The 19549-nt window shown below is 37.6% G+C and overlaps 3 protein-coding genes across 3 annotated transcripts in view; 1 reads left to right on the top strand and 2 right to left on the bottom strand.

The window, feature by feature from the left end:
• slc17a9b (solute carrier family 17 member 9b) overlaps positions 1-8032 on the bottom strand; it is a 16125-nt gene extending 8093 nt beyond the window's left edge. Inside the window, exons 1-9 of the mRNA XM_015044690.1 lie at positions 7354-8032; positions 5952-6149; positions 3819-3958; positions 2865-2964; positions 2462-2592; positions 2233-2329; positions 941-1037; positions 642-729; positions 523-557 (exon numbers count right to left, since the gene is read on the bottom strand). Of these exons, the coding sequence (XP_014900176.1) occupies positions 523-557; positions 642-729; positions 941-1037; positions 2233-2329; positions 2462-2592; positions 2865-2964; positions 3819-3958; positions 5952-6149; positions 7354-7487 (1020 nt within the window). The 5' untranslated portion in view covers positions 7488-8032. The remainder of the gene's footprint in view (positions 1-522; positions 558-641; positions 730-940; positions 1038-2232; positions 2330-2461; positions 2593-2864; positions 2965-3818; positions 3959-5951; positions 6150-7353) is intronic.
• A 780-nt stretch (positions 8033-8812) lies between these two features.
• Positions 8813-11561, bottom strand: LOC106954890 (glucose-induced degradation protein 8 homolog). Its single transcript, XM_015044689.1, has 5 exons — positions 11491-11561; positions 11030-11162; positions 10753-10949; positions 10453-10650; positions 8813-9842 (listed from the first exon to the last, which is right to left on the bottom strand). The coding sequence occupies exons 2-5, from the start codon at positions 11145-11147 to the stop codon at positions 9669-9671; spliced, it is 687 nt and encodes a 228-aa protein (XP_014900175.1). The 5' UTR covers positions 11148-11162; positions 11491-11561; the 3' UTR covers positions 8813-9668.
• Positions 11562-12372: 811 nt separating this feature from the next.
• dnah12 (dynein, axonemal, heavy chain 12) overlaps positions 12373-19549 on the top strand; it is a 31670-nt gene continuing 24493 nt past the window's right edge. Inside the window, exons 1-18 of the mRNA XM_015044686.1 lie at positions 12373-12488; positions 12658-12885; positions 13004-13094; positions 14004-14193; positions 14512-14581; positions 14675-14824; positions 14909-15104; positions 15359-15547; positions 15635-15788; positions 16672-16763; positions 16864-17042; positions 17146-17281; positions 17374-17499; positions 17586-17720; positions 18376-18569; positions 18649-18892; positions 19000-19185; positions 19281-19481. Of these exons, the coding sequence (XP_014900172.1) occupies positions 12674-12885; positions 13004-13094; positions 14004-14193; positions 14512-14581; positions 14675-14824; positions 14909-15104; positions 15359-15547; positions 15635-15788; positions 16672-16763; positions 16864-17042; positions 17146-17281; positions 17374-17499; positions 17586-17720; positions 18376-18569; positions 18649-18892; positions 19000-19185; positions 19281-19481 (2745 nt within the window). The 5' untranslated portion in view covers positions 12373-12488; positions 12658-12673. The remainder of the gene's footprint in view (positions 12489-12657; positions 12886-13003; positions 13095-14003; positions 14194-14511; positions 14582-14674; positions 14825-14908; positions 15105-15358; positions 15548-15634; positions 15789-16671; positions 16764-16863; positions 17043-17145; positions 17282-17373; positions 17500-17585; positions 17721-18375; positions 18570-18648; positions 18893-18999; positions 19186-19280; positions 19482-19549) is intronic.

The following is a 19549-nucleotide window of genomic DNA, read 5'->3' as shown; positions in this document are numbered from 1 at the left end:
TATATTTTGTGTATGTTTTATTCAAATTTTGTGCTTTATCCACAGGACCTGTTTTGTCCCTATTCTCAAGAATCACTGACTTAACACAGAGGTAGACTAAGAGTCTGCAACCAATTTAATCTAAACAGCCAATTTGCTTCTAACCCATAGAAAATGTTCAGAGCTACTTTGGTATGTTAGTCTGACAAACATGTCTTACATATTTCCAAAAAGAGCAGAAAAAAATAACTTCTATTAAAATCTCTACTAGATAGAAATTAAACAATAAACCACAAAGGCCTGTGTCTGTTTTTCCCACATTTGCTGATAACTACTAATATTAGTTTCATTCTGGCGCAGAAATTCAAGACACTTCAGCCAACGAGCAGAGAAGGAACCTGCTAAAACTACACGAGCCATGACTGACGTTCAACGCTGAGTTTCATCTCAACATTATAAATATAATCCAGCGATCCACTGCAGGAAGGATGGAGAGCCTTTGGCTGCAGAAGAAGATTAAGAAGGCAATTCCAAATATTGTACCTGCATTAACTTCCTTACTGAGGCGGTGTCGAAACCTGAAGAGATAAAGAGAGGAATAAGTACCTGCTTTTTCAAAAACAAATAATACCCTTATGATATGCATTCCTCAGGTTGCATACCTTGACAAATAAGATGGTCAGACAGGCAGCCACTAAACAGAGACGACGGTATGGCTACCAACCAAGGAATGACATTGAACACCCAACCCTGTAGAGACATTACACATCCAAGCTTAGCAAGTGCATGATAGTAATCCACCAGATTTTTGACTTCAAATATAGCTAAAAGAAAACAGCAATCTTTAGATTCAGCTGCTTGATATTTGCAGCTGTTGCATCTGCTTTACTCAAATTCATTTCGCACTGAAACAAAGGTCAGGGGTTGGACTGGAAGAAGAATGAGAGGATGATGCCGTTACCTTGGCGTCAGGGAAGGTGTCCTTGAAGAAGGTTGGCAGCCAGGATAGAAGGGTGAAGAAAGTGCTTGCTGTGCAAAGGTGTGTTACTATCACAGCACTAATTAGGGGGAGAAAAAGACAGAAATATAGGAGCAATTTAGTTCTAGCTTTTTCAAGTACTGTTTGGCAATCTTTGCAGAGACAATGTTGAACAAATTTAACTCAAGGTCTAACTAAACAGCGATCCACTGCGATCCTCGCTACACAACGTATCAACACAGAAAAGGAGGTTAAAGTCAACCGACTGTAGATCATTGTTTCAGGATCACACCCAGTGAATTCTCACAGGTTCCTCTTCAGATAATAATGAGTGTATATGCAAATAAAACCAAACAACAGTTATCTGTCAGTAAAACAGGATATCAGTTGGATTAAATTATGCATTTCTGTGCTGACTGACAGGACAGACTGTAAGAAATAAATTAATTTAATTTAAAAATAAAAACATCAACACTTAAAAAAACATCTTCATATTTTAAAATCCATGTCAAAAGGAACATGCAGTCCATCATCACCAACAATCTGAGACTTTAGTCTTTGATAGTTATTTTTATCCTCTTGGAAAATGTTAGATATTTCTCTAGTAGCTCAAAAGTGCCTGTGTGGTCTAGTGCCAAAATACATTTCTGACATGTTAGAACCATATGAAGCAGCTCAGACTCTGAGAACATCAGGTAATTGCCTCCCTCTGGTGCCCGGAGTCAGAACGATACACAGCAAGGCTGTGTTTTAGTGTTATGCTCTTAAAATCTGTAACGTGTCTTCCTGAAAATTAAGCACCAGATACTCCCCAGAAAACATTCTGCATTATGTGCTATCTCAGTGTAGAAATGTCTGTGTGGAAAACTAGACAAACACAAATGGTTGAACACTTTAAAATGTGTCTCCAGGAAGCTATGAACCATGTCTGACTTTCTCCAGCACCCCGGCATCAGAGTCTCTTTGAAACAATGCTATTGCCTCCGAATTAGGCTCTCTGGGAAGAAGGACATTTCAAAGTTTTAATGTCTCAACTTTTTCTGTTGACATAGAAGCCTGAATAAGATTAACTTAATTTGACAAAATGCTACAACTTGGGTTTATATCCTTTGCAATTACGTAAAACTCAAAATAAATTGTGGTTTTAAGTTTTTGTGGTGTTGGAATTGAGGCTGGACTTTGATGCAAGCTTTGGAAGTTAGCGTAGCTGCAGAATACACAACACAAATACATTTCTGTTCTTCGCAGACACACAGGCTGCACTGTTGTCTTACCAGACTGCAGGTTGCTTGAGGAGTCGTGCCCAATGCCTTTTATTAAGTTTCGACTGGGTCCCACCATTACCCAGGGACTCAAGTGTAATTATAGGGCCTGCACACACACACACACAGACACACGAGCAGACAAAAATTCATACATTTCAATTACACATAAAAAAAGGAACATGATAAAAGCATAAAACTACAGCAGTGGTGCTTCTGATGCAGCTAAAGCTTCTCTTACCTTCTCCTTTAAGCAGGTATTTCCACATGCAGTAAGCCCAGAGGACTGACAGGAGACCAGACGCATAAAAAACGCTCTCCCAGCCATACAGATCCAGCATGAGAGAACCAACACCTCCAATCACAAGAGTGCTTTAAAAAAAGAGAACAGAGAGGGGACCAAGTCAAAACAAAAACATCCTTGTAACTCGATGTCCATGCACAGCATGACCAGAGCTGACACAGTCGCAGGGTGTATACATCTGGTGGATGTGAATGGATCAGATGAGTTTGACAAATGGCTCTTGAAACATAACTTTTTGGTTCACACCAATCTAATTTACTCTTTTCAGGAAGGCGTTTTTCCAAAGAAATACTGATGGTTTTCCAACAAATTTTCATTCCGTGCCAAACATTTGACTCACCCCAGGTAGGAGCCACTCCCCACGGTGCTCATGAGGAAGCCTCGCTCACTCTCAACCACCTTCTGTGAGCACAGGCTTGCCAGGGAAGGATAATGAACTCCTAAAGTCAATACACAGACAAAAAGAAACGGGAAGGAGGATTCACCTTTAGGAAAAACCACGAAAAACAACTTAGCTGAGACAAAAAGCTTGAGCTTAAAACTGCTTAAGGTGTCTATTACTACATTTGATTTCTATAACATTTTATAGCAATGCTGTGCTGTCAAATAACTCTAAATAAACTCTTAATGCTATGCTGGGCAGAGTAAACATGCTGCAATTTATTGCCTCCACAATCAAGTAACCTGCTGTATGATGGTTCAATAAACATAACAGTCACTTCCCTTTAGCTGAAATAAGATATTTGCATACACTACATAAAATAACACACCCATTTTTCTTCACTGTGTAGTAATAAATTAAACTACATTTTTTTCTGTTTTAGGATATTTAGAATTACTGAAGTCTAGTAGTAATTCTAGTCAAGTACAAGACTAGAAAAAACTTGTGAAGACACTACTGATTCTGCTAATAATCTAAAAAAGTTTTTTTTTTTTCTCAGCAATAATAAGCAATACTAAGTACATAAAACAGTAAACGTTTATTCTGATTTAACGTCAGACAGCAAGAAAAAAGGTTATCTGCCTTCCTATACAGCATGGGAAAATATCTGGTTTAACTGTAGTAAAAAAAAAAAAAATACAAATACAAAGCAATAGGACGTGGATGAAGCACTTCTCACAAAGATCTGTACTGTTCTGCTGTGATTGCAATTAAAATTGTCAAAGGGTTTCAAACTCATCAAGCCACGTCTGTGTTATTGTGACAGAGATAAGTCCTCTCATGGTCTGGATCTTTAACCACGCTGACTAATTCTGGAGCGATGAGTCATCTCACGCTGCTTGCCAGTCTCACCTTGTAACAGGCCCATGAGGAAGCGGGCCAGCGTCATGGAGAAGATTGGCTGGGAGCAAAGGTGGGCGAGGATCGGAGTGAAAGCTGTCATGGACCCCCAGGCTGCTGCTGACAGCAGGAGGACCTTCTCACCTCCCACACTAGAGAGACACAGAGAGAAGGAGATAAAGACATATATATTTAGAAACAGTTGTTTATTTGTGATTTCAAACACTTGTAACTGGCATAACCTGTAACACTACATTTTTTGTTCGTGAATGTCCCTGAGACGTCGTGTTCTTTAGGGACTGGCCTTTAAAAATATCTGTGACTGACCCAGAATTTTACATGTCTCCCAACCTGGCTTGTTCTCTCTTGTAATACAAGTGTTATGTTTCAGCAAAAAGATAATATTAGAAAAATATTAGTTTACTGACCTCTGAATACATTTTGGTAACAAGTAATTAGGACATGAGGTTTTTATGGTTCAACAGTAAGCAAAGATAATCCATCATGTTGACATACATTGCTAAACTAGTCTCTTAACAACATGTTATTTCAAATCAGTTCATGATGACAACACTCTTCAGTGTGGATGCTGCTTTAAGTGTATACAATTGAAGTCAGAGGAAGAGGAACAGAAGTACATAAATGGCTATTTAGCAGATAAATGTTTTCTACCACAACTTGAGATATGTCTGTATTTCCTTCAAGCTGTGCCAGAGAAAGAGAGAGTAGAACCTAAAAACACCTAATGAGAAGTTGAACAGGAAATGTTGAAAGTGAAAATGTGGTCAGCCCTTTTGAAATCTTTAAATTAAGGTAAGTGTTCACATTCTCTGGCAAAGAAGCAAGCAAAATGCATAGAAAAACAGAATTCTCCAATAGCCTTAAGAATAAAGATGGTACACAAAAAAAAGGGATTGGACTTGGAAACAAAATATGAATAAATGACATTAATACAAGACTGTCGGCAACAGTGGATCTATCATTAAAATGTACACTGTAAGTTTTGGATTCTTGCACCTTACACATGCCATCTCTGGGTGCTCCTGTTTCGTAATAACCCTGTTTGCAACTCCCTAACCTGATAATGTAGACAAAGAATCTAACTAATTCAGCGCATTATCTCCCAGGCTAAGTAAACACTGCTGCACTTGTTTGCATCACCTCTACAGAGTGGTTGACCACAGTCTGCAATGTTTCACAATACTCCAAAGACCAGCAGAAAGCTGAGAAGAGTCTAACGTTTTACCTCTAAAAATGTATATACATAAGTAGAATAAGTGTCATTTCTAAAGAGGATTAGAAGTCGGCCCTCTAGTTTATCCTGAGCAATGACTAAGTTTATGCTGCCACAGGCTCGCTGGTTGCTGGAAAGGATATCCTAACCACTCTTCCTCGCCCTGCTATTTTCTCCTATGCCTGTTCATATTTGCCATTTTTCAATACTGTAAGGATACATATTGTTTTCTCTGCACATAAAGGAAACCTGGCTCAATCCTTTATTGTTTAGCTGTGTATCCTTCCTAGACAGAGCCATTGCTGACAAAAAAAACAGCTTTCTTTCAGAATGATTCCAACTGCCTCTGTCACCATGCGTCTGTGTTTAGTTTTATCTAATCTCTAGACAAGACATTGCTGACATTAACTATTTTTTCTGACTTTGATTTTCTTTGGAGTACTTCTTGCTTAATGATTCCTTAATTTACAATGGCTTTTCCCAGGAAGAAGACATGGAGCGCTTCCGTTAACTATGTACACTGTCTCTCGTTTACTGTCCTTCAGGAAGCAATCCTTGCCCAGGGAGTCTGTGTCTTATTTGTTTCCTTCCTGTACTCTAAACTTGTTGCAAGTAACGGCAAATGTAGGCTCATACTTGCTCTACCGGAGGTTTCTTGATTTTAAAAGCGAAGTGGTACTTGCCCACTGTTGATTCAATTCAGTTCAGTTTATTTACTTCAGAACATGTGATCTCAAAGCACTTTTAAATCCTATCATACATGCATTTCAACTGATACTACTTATTAAACAATGTAGTAAAGTCCTGTTTATTATTCAAATAGGTTAAAACTATTTTGTATGCAAGGAAAACCCAGCAGAAATCCGTGCTACATTAAATAAACCAAAATAAGTTGAAGGACATGCGCTTACCGGTCACTGACGTAACCGCCGAACACCTGGGTGAAGCAGTATCCCCAGAAGAAGCTGCCTAGCACCATGCCGGACTCTCTCTTGGTCCAGTTGAACTTCTCCGCCATGCTAACGGCACAGATGGGCATCGCCACACGGGCGCAGTAAAGGAGGCATGTTCCCAGAAGCAGCACCACTGTCCATATCCTCGCCACTGGCCTGTGAAAAATGGAGGACACAGACTAAATTGAATGGACTCTAAAAGACTCGCAGGGAAACACTGGACTTAAAAAGAATTAGGAGGAGATGTGTTATCAGAGACAGGAAGTTTGTGAAGGCCCCTCTAGAGAACCAAAAGGAGTTGAAGTGATTTAAAGAGAACTTGTTTACACATCCTAAAAGTAGAAAACCAAACAAACTTTCATCTCAGTAAATCACTATATCACTGAGGTGTTAGCCAAGCACTGCTGGAAAATGAAACCAGCATTTCCATAAAGCTTGTCAGCAGAGGGAAGCACAAAGTGCTCTAAAATGTCTTTTCCAACAGCCTTGTTGACTTCTGTCCTGATAAAATACAGTTTACCAACACTAGCAGATGAAATGGCTCCCTAAATTATAGCTGACTGTGGAAACTTCACACTGGGTCCAAACAACTTTGATTTTATGTCTCTCGTTTCTTCCTCTGGGACTTTAGTTTCCAAGTGAGCTGCCAAATTTGCTTTCCTCTGAGAAGAGGATTGAGCAAAAGTTCAGTACTTTTTTTGCTCTCCTAATCACAGGTAGGATGCTTCTGATGTCGGCTCTGGTTGAGGAGTGGCCTGGCACGATGAATGCAATGGTTGCAACCTGAACAAGTTTGTGTGTGATGCCTGTTGAACTACAGATTCCGGTTGCACTCCACCCCTTGTAAATCATCCAAAAAAACATTAAATCAGATCTGTTTCTTAATTCTGCCATTCCTGTCTTGGTGGCACCTTTTCCTAACATACTTTTTCCTTCCACTCAACTTTCTCATTATATGTCTAGATATAGCATTCTCTTATTCACCAGTAACCTTTTTATGCTTTACCCTCCTTTTGAAGGATCACATTGTCTGCTGAAAATAAACGAGAAATACACACTTAAAATAAAACTCTCTGTGAATAATGGATTTTTCATAATATCTAAGTTTCACTTAATGTGATTTGACAACTGAAAAAATAATTATTTTAATCTAAATATAAAAATACTAACAGATTACAAAGACGGGCAAAGAAAAGAAAAAAAAGAATGGACTATGTTGTCTTTAAAGTATCGATGTTGACTCGAATTAGAAGTGACTGCTCCCTCATGGGAACCCCAGCACCCTGCTGAGTTGCTACGTGGTGACGTCAAGCCCTCTTCACAGTTGAATAAATGTCTCTGCAAGTGTTTGAAATGTTACCTCGGCCAGTTGGAGTGCGCGTCAGGCCGCTTCTTGTGACATCCAGGTGCTCCGATCTTGTCAGGCGGGACGTTCTCCTTGTGACAGACCAAATCTGGACTAGAGCTCTTGCCATGTTTTTGAATAACTGCCATTCAACGCGAGGTGACGGCAGACTCTTGTCAAAGGCTCCTGCTGTTCACTTTCCCCCTATTTTCGATCTGTCAGTGAGAAAAAAAAGAAGAAAAAAAAACCCCAACAACGTGTAGAGGTGGAAGGAGGGGGTGGTAGTATTGACGCGGTCACATTCACAAGGTTTCGATGTTTGAGTCTATTGCCAAGTCGCGGAACTAAAGCTAGAGGAGGGAGTGTGTTGCTCCTGATGCCCTGGGAAGAATAATCCACGTGTCACTTTTTCTCTTCAGCCTCCTCCTCCTGCTGCTTCAGCCTGTGAGGCTCGCAGTTCTCCGCGCGGTCGATAGGGTTAATCAGGAAGTGATTCAGATGTTAGGCTTTTTTTTTCCTGCTCAGCCAGTCCTTTCTTCTTCCGCTACAGTTTCATGTGATACCGTGCATAAGTGTTTCAGCCTTCTGTGGCCTCTCTAAACGTGACGTTGCAGTAAAACAAAAACACTCCCCTCCCCGCGCTGTGCTGTCCCGTCCACATCGCAGCGACGGGGCAGCTGATGAGGCGTTTTCGGGCTGTAGGGCTCAAAGATGCGCAGCGTAATACGTTTTTTTTACCCCTATCTGAAATACATGGAGATTGTTTAGAAAATCCTTTTTTTTTTTTTTTAGTTCAACTAAAAAAATAGTATTGTAAGTCTCAATACGAATATATAGTTAGTTTAATTACAAAATTCGATGTCTTTTGAGGATTTCATGTAATAGACCAACACATAATTGTGAAATCGGAGGAATATATTAAAATAGCTTTCAGTCTTTTCTCAGATATTTTTCTTTCCCCTGCACCGTTTTTGTTTCGTATTGTCGCGTAAGAAAATTCAACAAAGATTGCTGTGGAAACGTCACAAAAGTCACGAGTCACCGAACACTTAATTATTTACAATACGATATTAAGTATAACTGAACTTTTGGCATGTAAGGCAAGGACAATGAGTAAAACATACTTCCTACCTCATAAAAATAATTAAGAAGCGGCATAAACACTCCATTCTGTTATCTTTAAAATAGATCAGACTTTCACAGCTCAGTTTGGCTTGTCTGGTTCAGGATCTTATGGACAAATTACAACTAATGAGAGGTACTTGCTCTACTTAATAACTAGGAATTAAAAGCTGAGAAAAAAAAACCTGTCAGTTTTACAGCTGTACAAGATATGAATACCAAACTACTTCATGTGAAACTGGTTATATTCAGATTAGATTTAATTATTTGCCTGCAATATTTTTCTTTTCTAAAGTGATCTATAAAAAATAACATGAAATTTCCATGAACAGAAGCACAAGTTTCATGTGACTTGTCGTGTAGGATAAATCAACTTTTATTGCAAAATAATATACCAGGGAAAAAAAGCACATCAGAATTTAGCCAAGTCGCTACAAATGTAAATCACTCGTACGTAATAGTCTAATAGTGTCTCCATGTTTGCAAGTGTATTTACCCATTCACATCTTTGAACATCATGTTACTCAAGCTTATAGTCACAGTATGCTGTAGATTGTTTAATACTCCAGTAATCTTATCAAATTATTACCATAACCTTGCGGGTTTTATTTACGATTGTGTATCTATCACAACCTTTACAGAGTGTGTAAATAAAACATTATGATTCTTAAATTAAATTTAACTTTCAGCCACAGTGACCTTAAACACCCCAAGTAATGCATATTGACTATTTTCACCACATGTAAGTACCAGATGGAAGTCCACCGGTTGAAATGTGTTTCCTGAAAGAAGGTTTTTATTTTAAGAATTGCACATTGAGCCAGCAGTTTTTCCTGATGAAACCCTGCATCCTTGAAGTGGGCACACACACACACAGACCATCAGCCTAATTTAGGCTTTATTTACAACCTCCCCTGCCAACAACATTCCCTGCCAACAGACAGAAAAACTAGAGTAAATAAAACATTTTAGCTTTACATAGACAAATATGTAAATTATAATACCAAATAAAGTAAATGGTTTGGTTGTTATAGAGTAAGAAGTAACCTTAAATTACAATCAGTCCAGTTCAGAATTAACAAAGTATCAAAAGGCAACCCTTACAAAAAAAAGAAAAGGTTGTACTCTAACTGATTCAGCTTCCTGGGTTATAAATAGATAAGGAAATGTGTCCGTTCTGTAACATGTTATTTATTTAATCTGAGTCTTTATTTGGGGTCTTCGATCGTTCCCTTGCTCAGGTCGGTCATTTTGGGATACTTAATTTTCTTTTGGTCGAGTTCGTTCTGAGCCCAGAGCAGTAGCTTCAGTAGCTTGGCCAGCTTTGGAGTAGATTCTCTGTTTTCATAGTCTAGTACACACTGATTAACCTCACTCCAGACCTGGGAGAGAAAGTAAGACATATATTAATGCTTTTATACAAATAGTCTTAAACTGGTGAAGGCTAAACTCAAAATAAAAACTTCACAAAACAGTGAATATTAATCTCATATAAAGAAAACATGAGGACAAAAACAATTTCTAATATTAAGCATATAGAATCATTATATAAACTGTTCTGATTGGAGATTTTGTTAATACTTGGACAAACCACAAATTATCTGACTATTGTTTTAATGGTTATACTGCAAATAATCTTTAATGTTTTATAATGTGCATTCCTATACAATAATTTTGCACATTTGTTTTGAGCAGCTGCTGTCTTGGCCTTAATATAAGATAACCTGATAATAAAAAATTATTATTATTTATACAAGAATACAAAATGGACTTTTAGAGATCTTTCTTTTTTGTTATTTTCATGCCATGTTATCATAACTTTTATGTTTTTAACTCTACTGAACTGTTGTCCAATTTTTTTTTTTTTTTACTGATTCCAGCAGGAAAATTACAGGGTAAATGAGACCCAAAACACAGAATAAACCAACTTACTGAACTAAAGATGCCAATTTAATCACAGAAAATGTTATTCTAAATGTGTGTTGACTCTACCTTTTGCCGCTGCATTATATTGAGCAGATCTCCAAAGGGAGACTCTTCAGGGTTGTCAAACGCCAACAGAGCCAGTGTCCTCTCCATTTCAGTCAGACACTCTCGGCTCTCCTCTCCTTGCTCTGCTAACTGCGACTGGGCAAATTCAAGGGCAGCCTCTGTCTCCCTCAGACGAATCAGCTCAATAAGATGCTGCTGCTGCATATTGCAAAACAGACAGGTGCAAATTATTGAATAAAAAATACAACAGAGAAATAAAAGAAAATAAAGTTAAGCTGACCACTTTGTGTTTTACAGTACCTGTAAGTGAAAGTACAGGTAACGGTTTGTATCCAGCAGTTCTGGGTGCAGACTATTGATAAGCGCAATGGCATCCTGAATCTGTCCTTTTAATATCAACTCCCTGATCTTAATCCGTTCATCTAAGGAGTCCAGGTCCACACTGGGCTCTATTCCAGACTCCATCCTGAACTTTTCTGCTGCCTCTTTGAATCCCTCTGTAAAACATAAAATTAGGTTATTTTTTATTCTAAAGCAAACAGCTGTTTACGTGAGCCTGACGATGTCGGTACGTTACCTGTAACCAAGTAGTTCATTATCAGCCTATTCATATCAGCTCTCTGAATGTGGACATTGTTAAGTTTATCCATCCACTCTTCCTTTGTTATGTCCTCCGGCTTCTCTGCATAACTCATTATGATGATAAGATCCTACAAGAGGATAAGGAGGCCGTGTTAACAGCAAACAAGATGATTTCATATATTAAACACTTAGGATAATGCACAGCTAGCTAGCTATTCTAGCAGAAATATGAAACCGGAAACTGAAAATAACAACTGTTACGGCCTTCGGTGAAAAACACAACACTGAAGCCTGGCTTCCATCAACACGGATCAAAACACAGAACATGTCGGTCTCCAGATGAAGATATTTTTCTCTACGTAAGACCTAAACAAGTCGTATGGTGCTTAATTTGACCTGTGTTCCTTATCTTACCACATACTTCCAATATAACGTATAAGTTATTCTTCACAATACCTGAAATTTTGTTGCTACTTCCCAACAGTAGCTAGCTAGCTAACGAAGGATGAGCCGCTTCTTCTTCTTCGCTTAGGTTTTTTTTTTTTTTTGGCGGTTGGCAAAAACATTAGGTGTGCATTACCGCCACCAACTGGTAAAGAGTGTGAACTGAAACGACGCTAAGACATACTTTAAAACTGTTGGGCCAATCTGTGATAACTTCTCTTTAGTGCTTCAATAAAATGTAATTCTATTTTCATTTTAGAAGAAATATAGCTAATCAGCTGTACTCTTTCATTTCTACATTTCTGATATTCGGAATATGTTGATCATCTACTCCACAGTACTCATTTAACTGTATTAATTCAGGTAAATTAAATAAAATACAGGCAAACCTTGGTTTCTTCCAATATGTCAAAAATAAATAAATAAATAAATACATACATAAATAAATAAATAAATAAATAAATAAATAAATAAATAATAAATAAATAAATAAATAAATAAGACATGACAATGGTGCAACAAAAAATGTTGTGTTTTAAGCACTCCAGTTATGATCACTGCCTGATACTGAATATTATGAATACTCTTAACTAAAAGTTAATACTCTTAACTTTTCTAAGCGGGTGAATTAAATACCAAACTCGTATTTATTGACGTAGCCTACAATAACAGAAGGAACATGTTATGTAACCTCTACCATAATTTCGAGTTGAAAATAAAATATAGATTTACAATGGAAGTGTTAGTTACATATTTAAATTAATTAAGTCTGTTTGCCAATGTTGGAATTATAGTTTGAGATGTCTTTATAACTTTTCTTGGGCATTTTGTTCTACAGTTGCAGAGTCCAGACCCCGCCCGCTACACCCCTCTCGTTTACTGTTGCCCTGGTAACGGCACAACCAACTTTTGGATTCCGACATTCACGTAGAGCCAACATTTGAAGACGGCGATATTAAACTACAAACAAAGGTCCTTAAACGTATTGATACTTCATCATAAGCCTAAAGGTAAACGTATTTGATACATTTTGTTATTCTGTGCAGATGTTTTTTTTGTTTTTTATAATTACTGTTTGAGTATTCAGCGTCTCTTAATGTTGTAAGACGGAGCCAAAAAATAAGGGTTAGCAAACCAGCAGCAAACTTAAAACGACCGTCAAACTTTCTTTCCCCCCAGGTGGCTATTGTCAGAAATGGCTACCTCTTCGGGGATTTCTAAAGCCAACGTGGAAGGCCTGCCAAAGCTACCAGTTCTGCCCCCAATAGAAAAACTGAGGGGAGCTTTGGAGAGCTCCATTATTGCACAAAATGAGATGGCGGAAGAAATAAAGAAGAGAGAAGAGGCTCACAAGAAGCTGCGGAGACAAAGGAGAACAATGCAAGAAAAACATTTCCAAATGACATTGTAGGTGTTTTTTTAAATTTATAAATCATTTATTGTGATTGTGGCAATTGCAGCAAATATTGCTATTGAAATTGATCATCAGTTTTGACTGTTTGCTGTGCAATATGATTTATTGCAGGATCTCCAGAGCAGTGGAGGCTCGCGAAAAGACCAAGGAGAGGGAAGCTAGGCATGATCCTCCCTCTCCAGAACCAGAGATTCCACGCCGAGTATGCATGTTTGTATTTACTGTTGGGGTGGAATGTCTCCTGTTGATTTTCAAAGTGTGCTCACTTACATATAAAAGGAAAGTCTCTACAGTTGATGAGATTTTTCTGATGTGTGGAGACTGAATACCTACACAAAAATACATTATGTAAATGATATAATCTGGTTTGCATGTCATCATGTAAAATTAGTATTTTATTCCCAATAGTGCAACCAAAATCCTGGCTCTCACGGATTTGTTGTGATCATGCTGTGATCAATCAACAGAATCGTTGTTTTCACTTCCACCCTGAACCCTCTCCACCTCCACAAACAGACCAATTAACTATCAAATAACAATAATAATGTCAGGGACGATATTGTTGATCTGGACAAGGAGTGAACATTAAGAACATAATCTGGAAGCTTCATGAAAAGGTCACAGGTGTTTGGGCATTTATTGAGAAATGGAAGAAATATCAATCACTTGATTTAACAAACTTCATCATTAATTTACACAGACATTCACTTACAATTATTACTCTACACAAGTGAAAAGGGAGCAGGAAGAACAAAATATTGTATAAAGCAACAAACCAAACCATTTTTTAAAAAAACTTTTCTGTAATGTATTTTTTTTTATTAGTTAATATGTTTTTTCTCAATTAGAGAAGCTGCATTTGTGAGAAAAAATGACAATCAGCAGGGGATCGAATTTTGTTTTCCCAACTGTATGTGGACATATGGCTTTGTACAAACCATAGTACAAAGAAGAAGAAATACTTCAAAATACTGCAAAACTAACTTCAAACTGTTTTACAGATTCAGTGTAATGAATGTAAAAAAAAATGATGCATTTTCCAGAAAAAAAAAGAATTTCAAGATTTCTTTAAAACACATATTGCTTTTATTTTGTTCTGCATTGTTTAAAGATGAAATACAGATTCATGAAGCATTGTGTAGAGAGTCGACCATTCGCTCCAATCCAGAAAGAGTGGCTAGACTCAATGGTTGCCCGAGTCTCACCTGAACTGAGAGGGCGCCCAAAGTCAGATACACTTCTGCAAGAGCTTTGCACGGAGGTCACCGAGGAGTTCCACAACGTGATTGTCCAGCACACAGGTACTGCTAGTTACAGGGGTGTGCAAAAGTATTCGCACCCCTTAAACTCAACACAAAGTAGTTCAGAATTGTACAGAGGATTTTATTTAGAGGTTATAAGAGTAAAGAGAATGAATACATACAGATACATTTTATAAAAAAATATTTTGAAACCATTCAGATTATTCATCAAAATACGATGAAGTTTGTTGATTGAAACATGACACAATGTGAATGAGTTTAAGGAGTCTGAGTATCTTTACAGAGAAATATATTTGGTTTGTGCAAATGGAGTTTAAGTAAATCATGTCTTCTTATAGCTTTTTTGTTTTCTTTCAGTGGACTCAGTCCTAAAGGATCCCGACAGAGTAGAAGAAGTTTCAGAAGTACAGAGATCTGGCCAACCAACGTGAGTTCTAGAATAGGCTTCATAATTATACAATAATTAATTTGTTTTGTTTGACTATATTTTAAAGATTGTCTTTTTTTTATTTCTCTCAAGGACTGAAAGCTTTTGCCATTGCACCTTTACAAAAAGAGTGAAACTTATAAGACGAAAACTCCATATTCTGCACCCAGTGATGCAAACTATATTGGATATTGGCTACACGTCTTTTACCGGTATGATCTTACTTGAGTCATGTAGATGCAGGTAGGACTACATTATCAAGGTGAATAACCACCTCTAAGTTGTAAGTCTTAAGTCTCCTGTAAGGATTTTTTTTTTTCCTCACAGAGGCTTCGAACCTGTGGATTGTAAAAGCGTACAGAGAAGTGCAACTGTAGAGTGCGAGAAGAAAGAATCTGAAATTATGAATACCTGGTTTCCTCAAATTATTCAATTATTAACAAATGAGGAAATCTTAGGTGAACTGAAAGAGGAGCAGCAGGATGCTTTTTACAACTGTGCATCTACCCTAATGTCCAATCAGGTATTTCAGTTTTTTTTTATTTATTTATTGCCTTTACTTTTAAGACTATGTTTGTATGATGTAATTATTAAAAAAATATAGTGCAGGACACAGCTACAACCTTCAACTGACTAATGTTTTAAGATTCTTACACTTGAAATTGTTTCATTGAAAAATGTGGCAGACAGATAATCTATGAGGTTTCTTTCATATTACAAACAGCTTCTCAGGCATATTATGACTTAAAGAGATATTTTTTCCCCCCATATTTATAGTTGAAGTTCCTGCTTCAGCAAAGTGTAAAAAGGTTTGTCAGCTTTTTCGACCCAAGCAATCAACACTGCTTGCCCGTGTTCCTCATGACTTTGACATTTGATGATGGAAAAATGGGCACTTACCCAACTCTCAAAGATTTAGAAGATTCTGTTTTGGAGATACTCAATTCCATAGCAAGCTCACTGCAGGTAAGATTTCTCATTTTAAGCTTAATTAGTGTTTGTGTATGTGTGTGTGTGTTGAGAAGGAATTGCCTTCTTGTTATTTACTTATAGAGAGTACAGACTGTGCCGTCTTGGTTGGCCCAAACTTCGTCTCCATGTGTGGATGCCAGCGTTCCCGATGAGATCCTTACTTGGGCTTGGGTCACTGTGACAAATGCTGTGCGCAAACATTTGGAGGAACCTGACAAACATTTGAAGACCTACGGTGATATAGCACTCATTCGCTTCTCATCGGCATAAACATTATTTTGATTTTGGTCCGTAAAAAAATTAAAATAACCATTAAATCAGTGGTCGTACTCACTGAGCCATTAATTGAATGGAGTTCATCCATTCTTTTATTGTGGTAAAATGTTTTTATAAAAAAAAAAGTTAAGGATTTTTAGAGGCATGTTTTTGGTAAACATGTTTGAATTTTGTGTTTATATTATTTAATATTAATCGGGTCCATGTGATACATACAGGCTCATATATATGCATCCACACCCACTAATTTTTGAATGAATGCAACGTGGTACGTTGCAGAGAGACCAAACACATTTTCTCGCCATCAGCATGTTTCCGCCATGACTGTGGCTGGATGTCTGACCACTCTTCTTAGGATTCTTAGCAGTCTTCTGGAATGGACCTGCCAGTGTCAGTGTCACCTCACTATGGACACTGACACTGGTATTCCAGCAATGTCTGACTTAACCTTCACAATCACATGTTCAAGATCCTTATCTTAAGCAAATTTTAAAACTGGTTTTCGAAATGGTTAGTTTGCTTTATTCAGTAGTTAACATTTACCTTCTGGAGTGGTGCTGATAGATAAATGATGTTTACTTATATATTAATTTGTGTTTTCATAGAAACCCATATGAATATTTTTTCAACCTGTGGTAGAGAAAATCCACAATAAATTCAAATTTGTCAACAAGAATCTTGTTTTTAAAACTTAAGAACGTCCTGTTTTGTAAGCTCATTCCAAGCTGGGAAAAGAACAGCAAAAATGCATCATTAAAAACCGAAAACTATTGCGATTATATTTAAACTTCACATTAGATACTGTATCAATTCATAACTTGCTTTTGTGGTTTATTTTGAAGTTGAAAGCTATGACTGGCTTGTGAATGGAACTGCGCAGACACAAGTGGACACTTTTCTGGAAGAGGAGCACACTTTTGAAGAGTTTACTGAAGTAAAGAATCTTAAAGCTGAACTTAATTCATTTTATGACACATTATGACTTCGCCATGTCTTAGTTTATGTCTGAATGTATTTAACCTTGTCTGGTAAAGCAAGTGGAGGAGTTTCATGCGCTCGCAAGGGAGATTTCCAACCTTCCATCAAAAGTCTACTTCCCAATGATTCATCTGGGATGTGAGGAGCTCAAACAAAGCTTACGTGATAAAGCCAAAATGTTTGCTGACATTCTTCTGAAAACACTGGTCGCCAAACATCGGGAGCAAAATCTAGAGTAGGTTCCCCTCCTGTGGTATTTTCAGTCAAGCCTATCTCTCATTTCTAGACATCCTCATGGTCTCATTATGCGTGATTTATTTTTTTTTGTGCATGGAAAGGATCTGCTCTGAATTTGAAATAATCAAAGAGAAATGTCAGGAAGTTCCAGAAAACATAGATGCTATGGCTGAGATGGTCGACTACATGGATTTGACCAAGACAAAGGGTCTTGCAGGCCTAAATGAAAAACTACAGGTGACTAATTGGACATTTGGTCTTAAGCTGTTGTGTCTTGCAGAAAAACAACATTTCTTACATCTCATATACATCCCAACATGCACTTACAGGAAGCAAGCACCAGACTTATGTATCTCTTGGATGTCCACACAATTGAACCAGAGGATTTGGAACTTAACTCGACTGTTTTTCTTTGGCCCAAAAATATACTTGATGCTTTTGAGGTCCACGATAAGGTGCGTCTTCTAAACTATATCATTCTTTAAATTTCTAATGTATTTATTCCTTAGATTTGACTCTGCACATGGTTGTTATTTTCCAGGTGTTGCAGAAGGCCAAGCAGAAAGGAGAGAAAGAGCTGGTAGAGAAAAGGGAAAAACTAATGATTGACCTTGAAAGATTGGGAAACTTGTCAGAGCAGATAGTGGAATGCTCTCGCCTGGATATGTTGCAACAGGTACAGTGTCATTTCAGCTGTTACATAAACCTACGCTAGTGTTTTTTGTATGTTTTTTGTATACAAACTTTTAATTTGAAATTCTCATGGCACCAATACTTTTCTTCTTACTGCTCTTCAATGAAGACAGGACTTGCCTAATTTAGATGTTATTAAAAAACATAAATGTGCTAAAAACTTAGCTATGACTTCGTCCCTGACTTGTCTGGTTCTCTGCTTGATCTCCGTTATTCTGTTTATCAGCAATGTTCTATAACCTTCGCAGAACAGCTGGTTGTATAATACAATTTAATTATTCACAGGGGGAACTTCTAACTTTTGAAGGCCAGTAGTTGTACTGAATTTTATTTAGGAGTATCAGAGTAAAGGCAGTATGGCAGAATATATCTGCCACAATTTTTGGATTTTCATTTTAAAATAGAAAACCACATAACTTTGTTTCACTTTGTGCTAGTCTATCTCATAAAATCTATGTAAAGTTCATTGACGCTTGTGGTTCTAATAAGAAAAAAATAAAATACAAAAGGGACACAAATGCTTTTACAAGATATCTATATAAAATGGAGGGTGACATACTTTGTCAGCTGTTTCTGCAACTTTCATTATCTATGGTTGCCCCAAAGCCATAATCTCATTAAACATACCTTTTGAACAGTATATTTCAAAGGTAAGAATGATACAGAAACTTCTCCGGGATGCTGAGGAGGCAGTAGTCATTGTTAATAAGGAAGAAGTCTTCTACCAATGGGACTTGACGTCTTACCCTGAAGTTGAAAGCATCAAGGAACACATTGAACCATACCATAAGCTGTTTGCATTCGTCCTTAAATGGCAGAACACAGAAAGCAGGTCTGAAATCAGTCCCTAAAGTGCAACGTTTCGATTTTAATAACACCCTGTGATAAACGTGTTCTCTATTTGTGAGCAGATGGATGGACGGCTCTTTCTTGGAACTAAATGGGGAGACTATGGAAAGTCAAGTGGATGAGTTTTATAGGGAGATTTTTAAATTACTGAAGTTTTTCCAGCAGAAGCAGATTAAGGCTGCACAAGAGAAGGAAAAGATTTCTGGAATAAAAAAGCACAAGGTCCCTGAGGAAGAGGTCAAAAGGCAGGATGACCCAGCTGTAATTCTGTGTTCTGCTGCTATGGCACAGATCAAAACATTTAAGGTATTTAAAATCTACTGATGATTGAATTAACATAACATAGCATAACTTTTTTATTTATTTTTTTTGCTGGTGTGTAGCTTTTAATTTATGTATCTTTGCATCAACAGGAATATGTTCCCGTCGTGTCTGTCTTGTGTAACCCAGGTATCAGGCAACGTCACTGGGACAGCATGTCTAAAATAGCCGATCATGACCTAACCCCTAACTCTGGAACAACATTGCGCAAAGTTTTAAAGCAAAACTTAGGACCTTATCTGACTGAGTTCGAGTCTATCAGTGCTGCTGCTAGTAAGGTGAAACTCCCTTGGGATGTTTAGTTTTGTTTTACAGGTTGTCACAAAAGGTCTATGATCTGAATGTAGGCCTTGTAAACCGTCTTTCATTGTAGGAGTTTTCTCTGGAGAAAGCCATGCAAACCATGTTGCAAACTTGGGATGGTGTTGCCTTCAGCCATCAACCCTACAGGGAGACCGGTGTTTCCATTTTGACTGCTTTGGATGATATTCAGACAATGTTAGATGATCAGATTGTAAAGACTCAGACAATGAGGGGCTCACCTTTCATCAAACCATTTGAGAAAGAAATTAAGGTAGACTGCTCTGGAGACAATTTCCGTTATTAATGAGTACAGCAATTTTCTGAAGTTTTCATTGTAAA

This window comes from Poecilia latipinna, unplaced genomic scaffold, assembly GCF_001443285.1.
Source record: "Poecilia latipinna isolate Pla-1442-1.1 unplaced genomic scaffold, P_latipinna-1.0 Scaffold686, whole genome shotgun sequence".
Taxonomy (NCBI): domain Eukaryota; kingdom Metazoa; phylum Chordata; class Actinopteri; order Cyprinodontiformes; family Poeciliidae; genus Poecilia; species Poecilia latipinna.
This window is presented reverse-complemented; position numbering and strand designations above follow the sequence as displayed.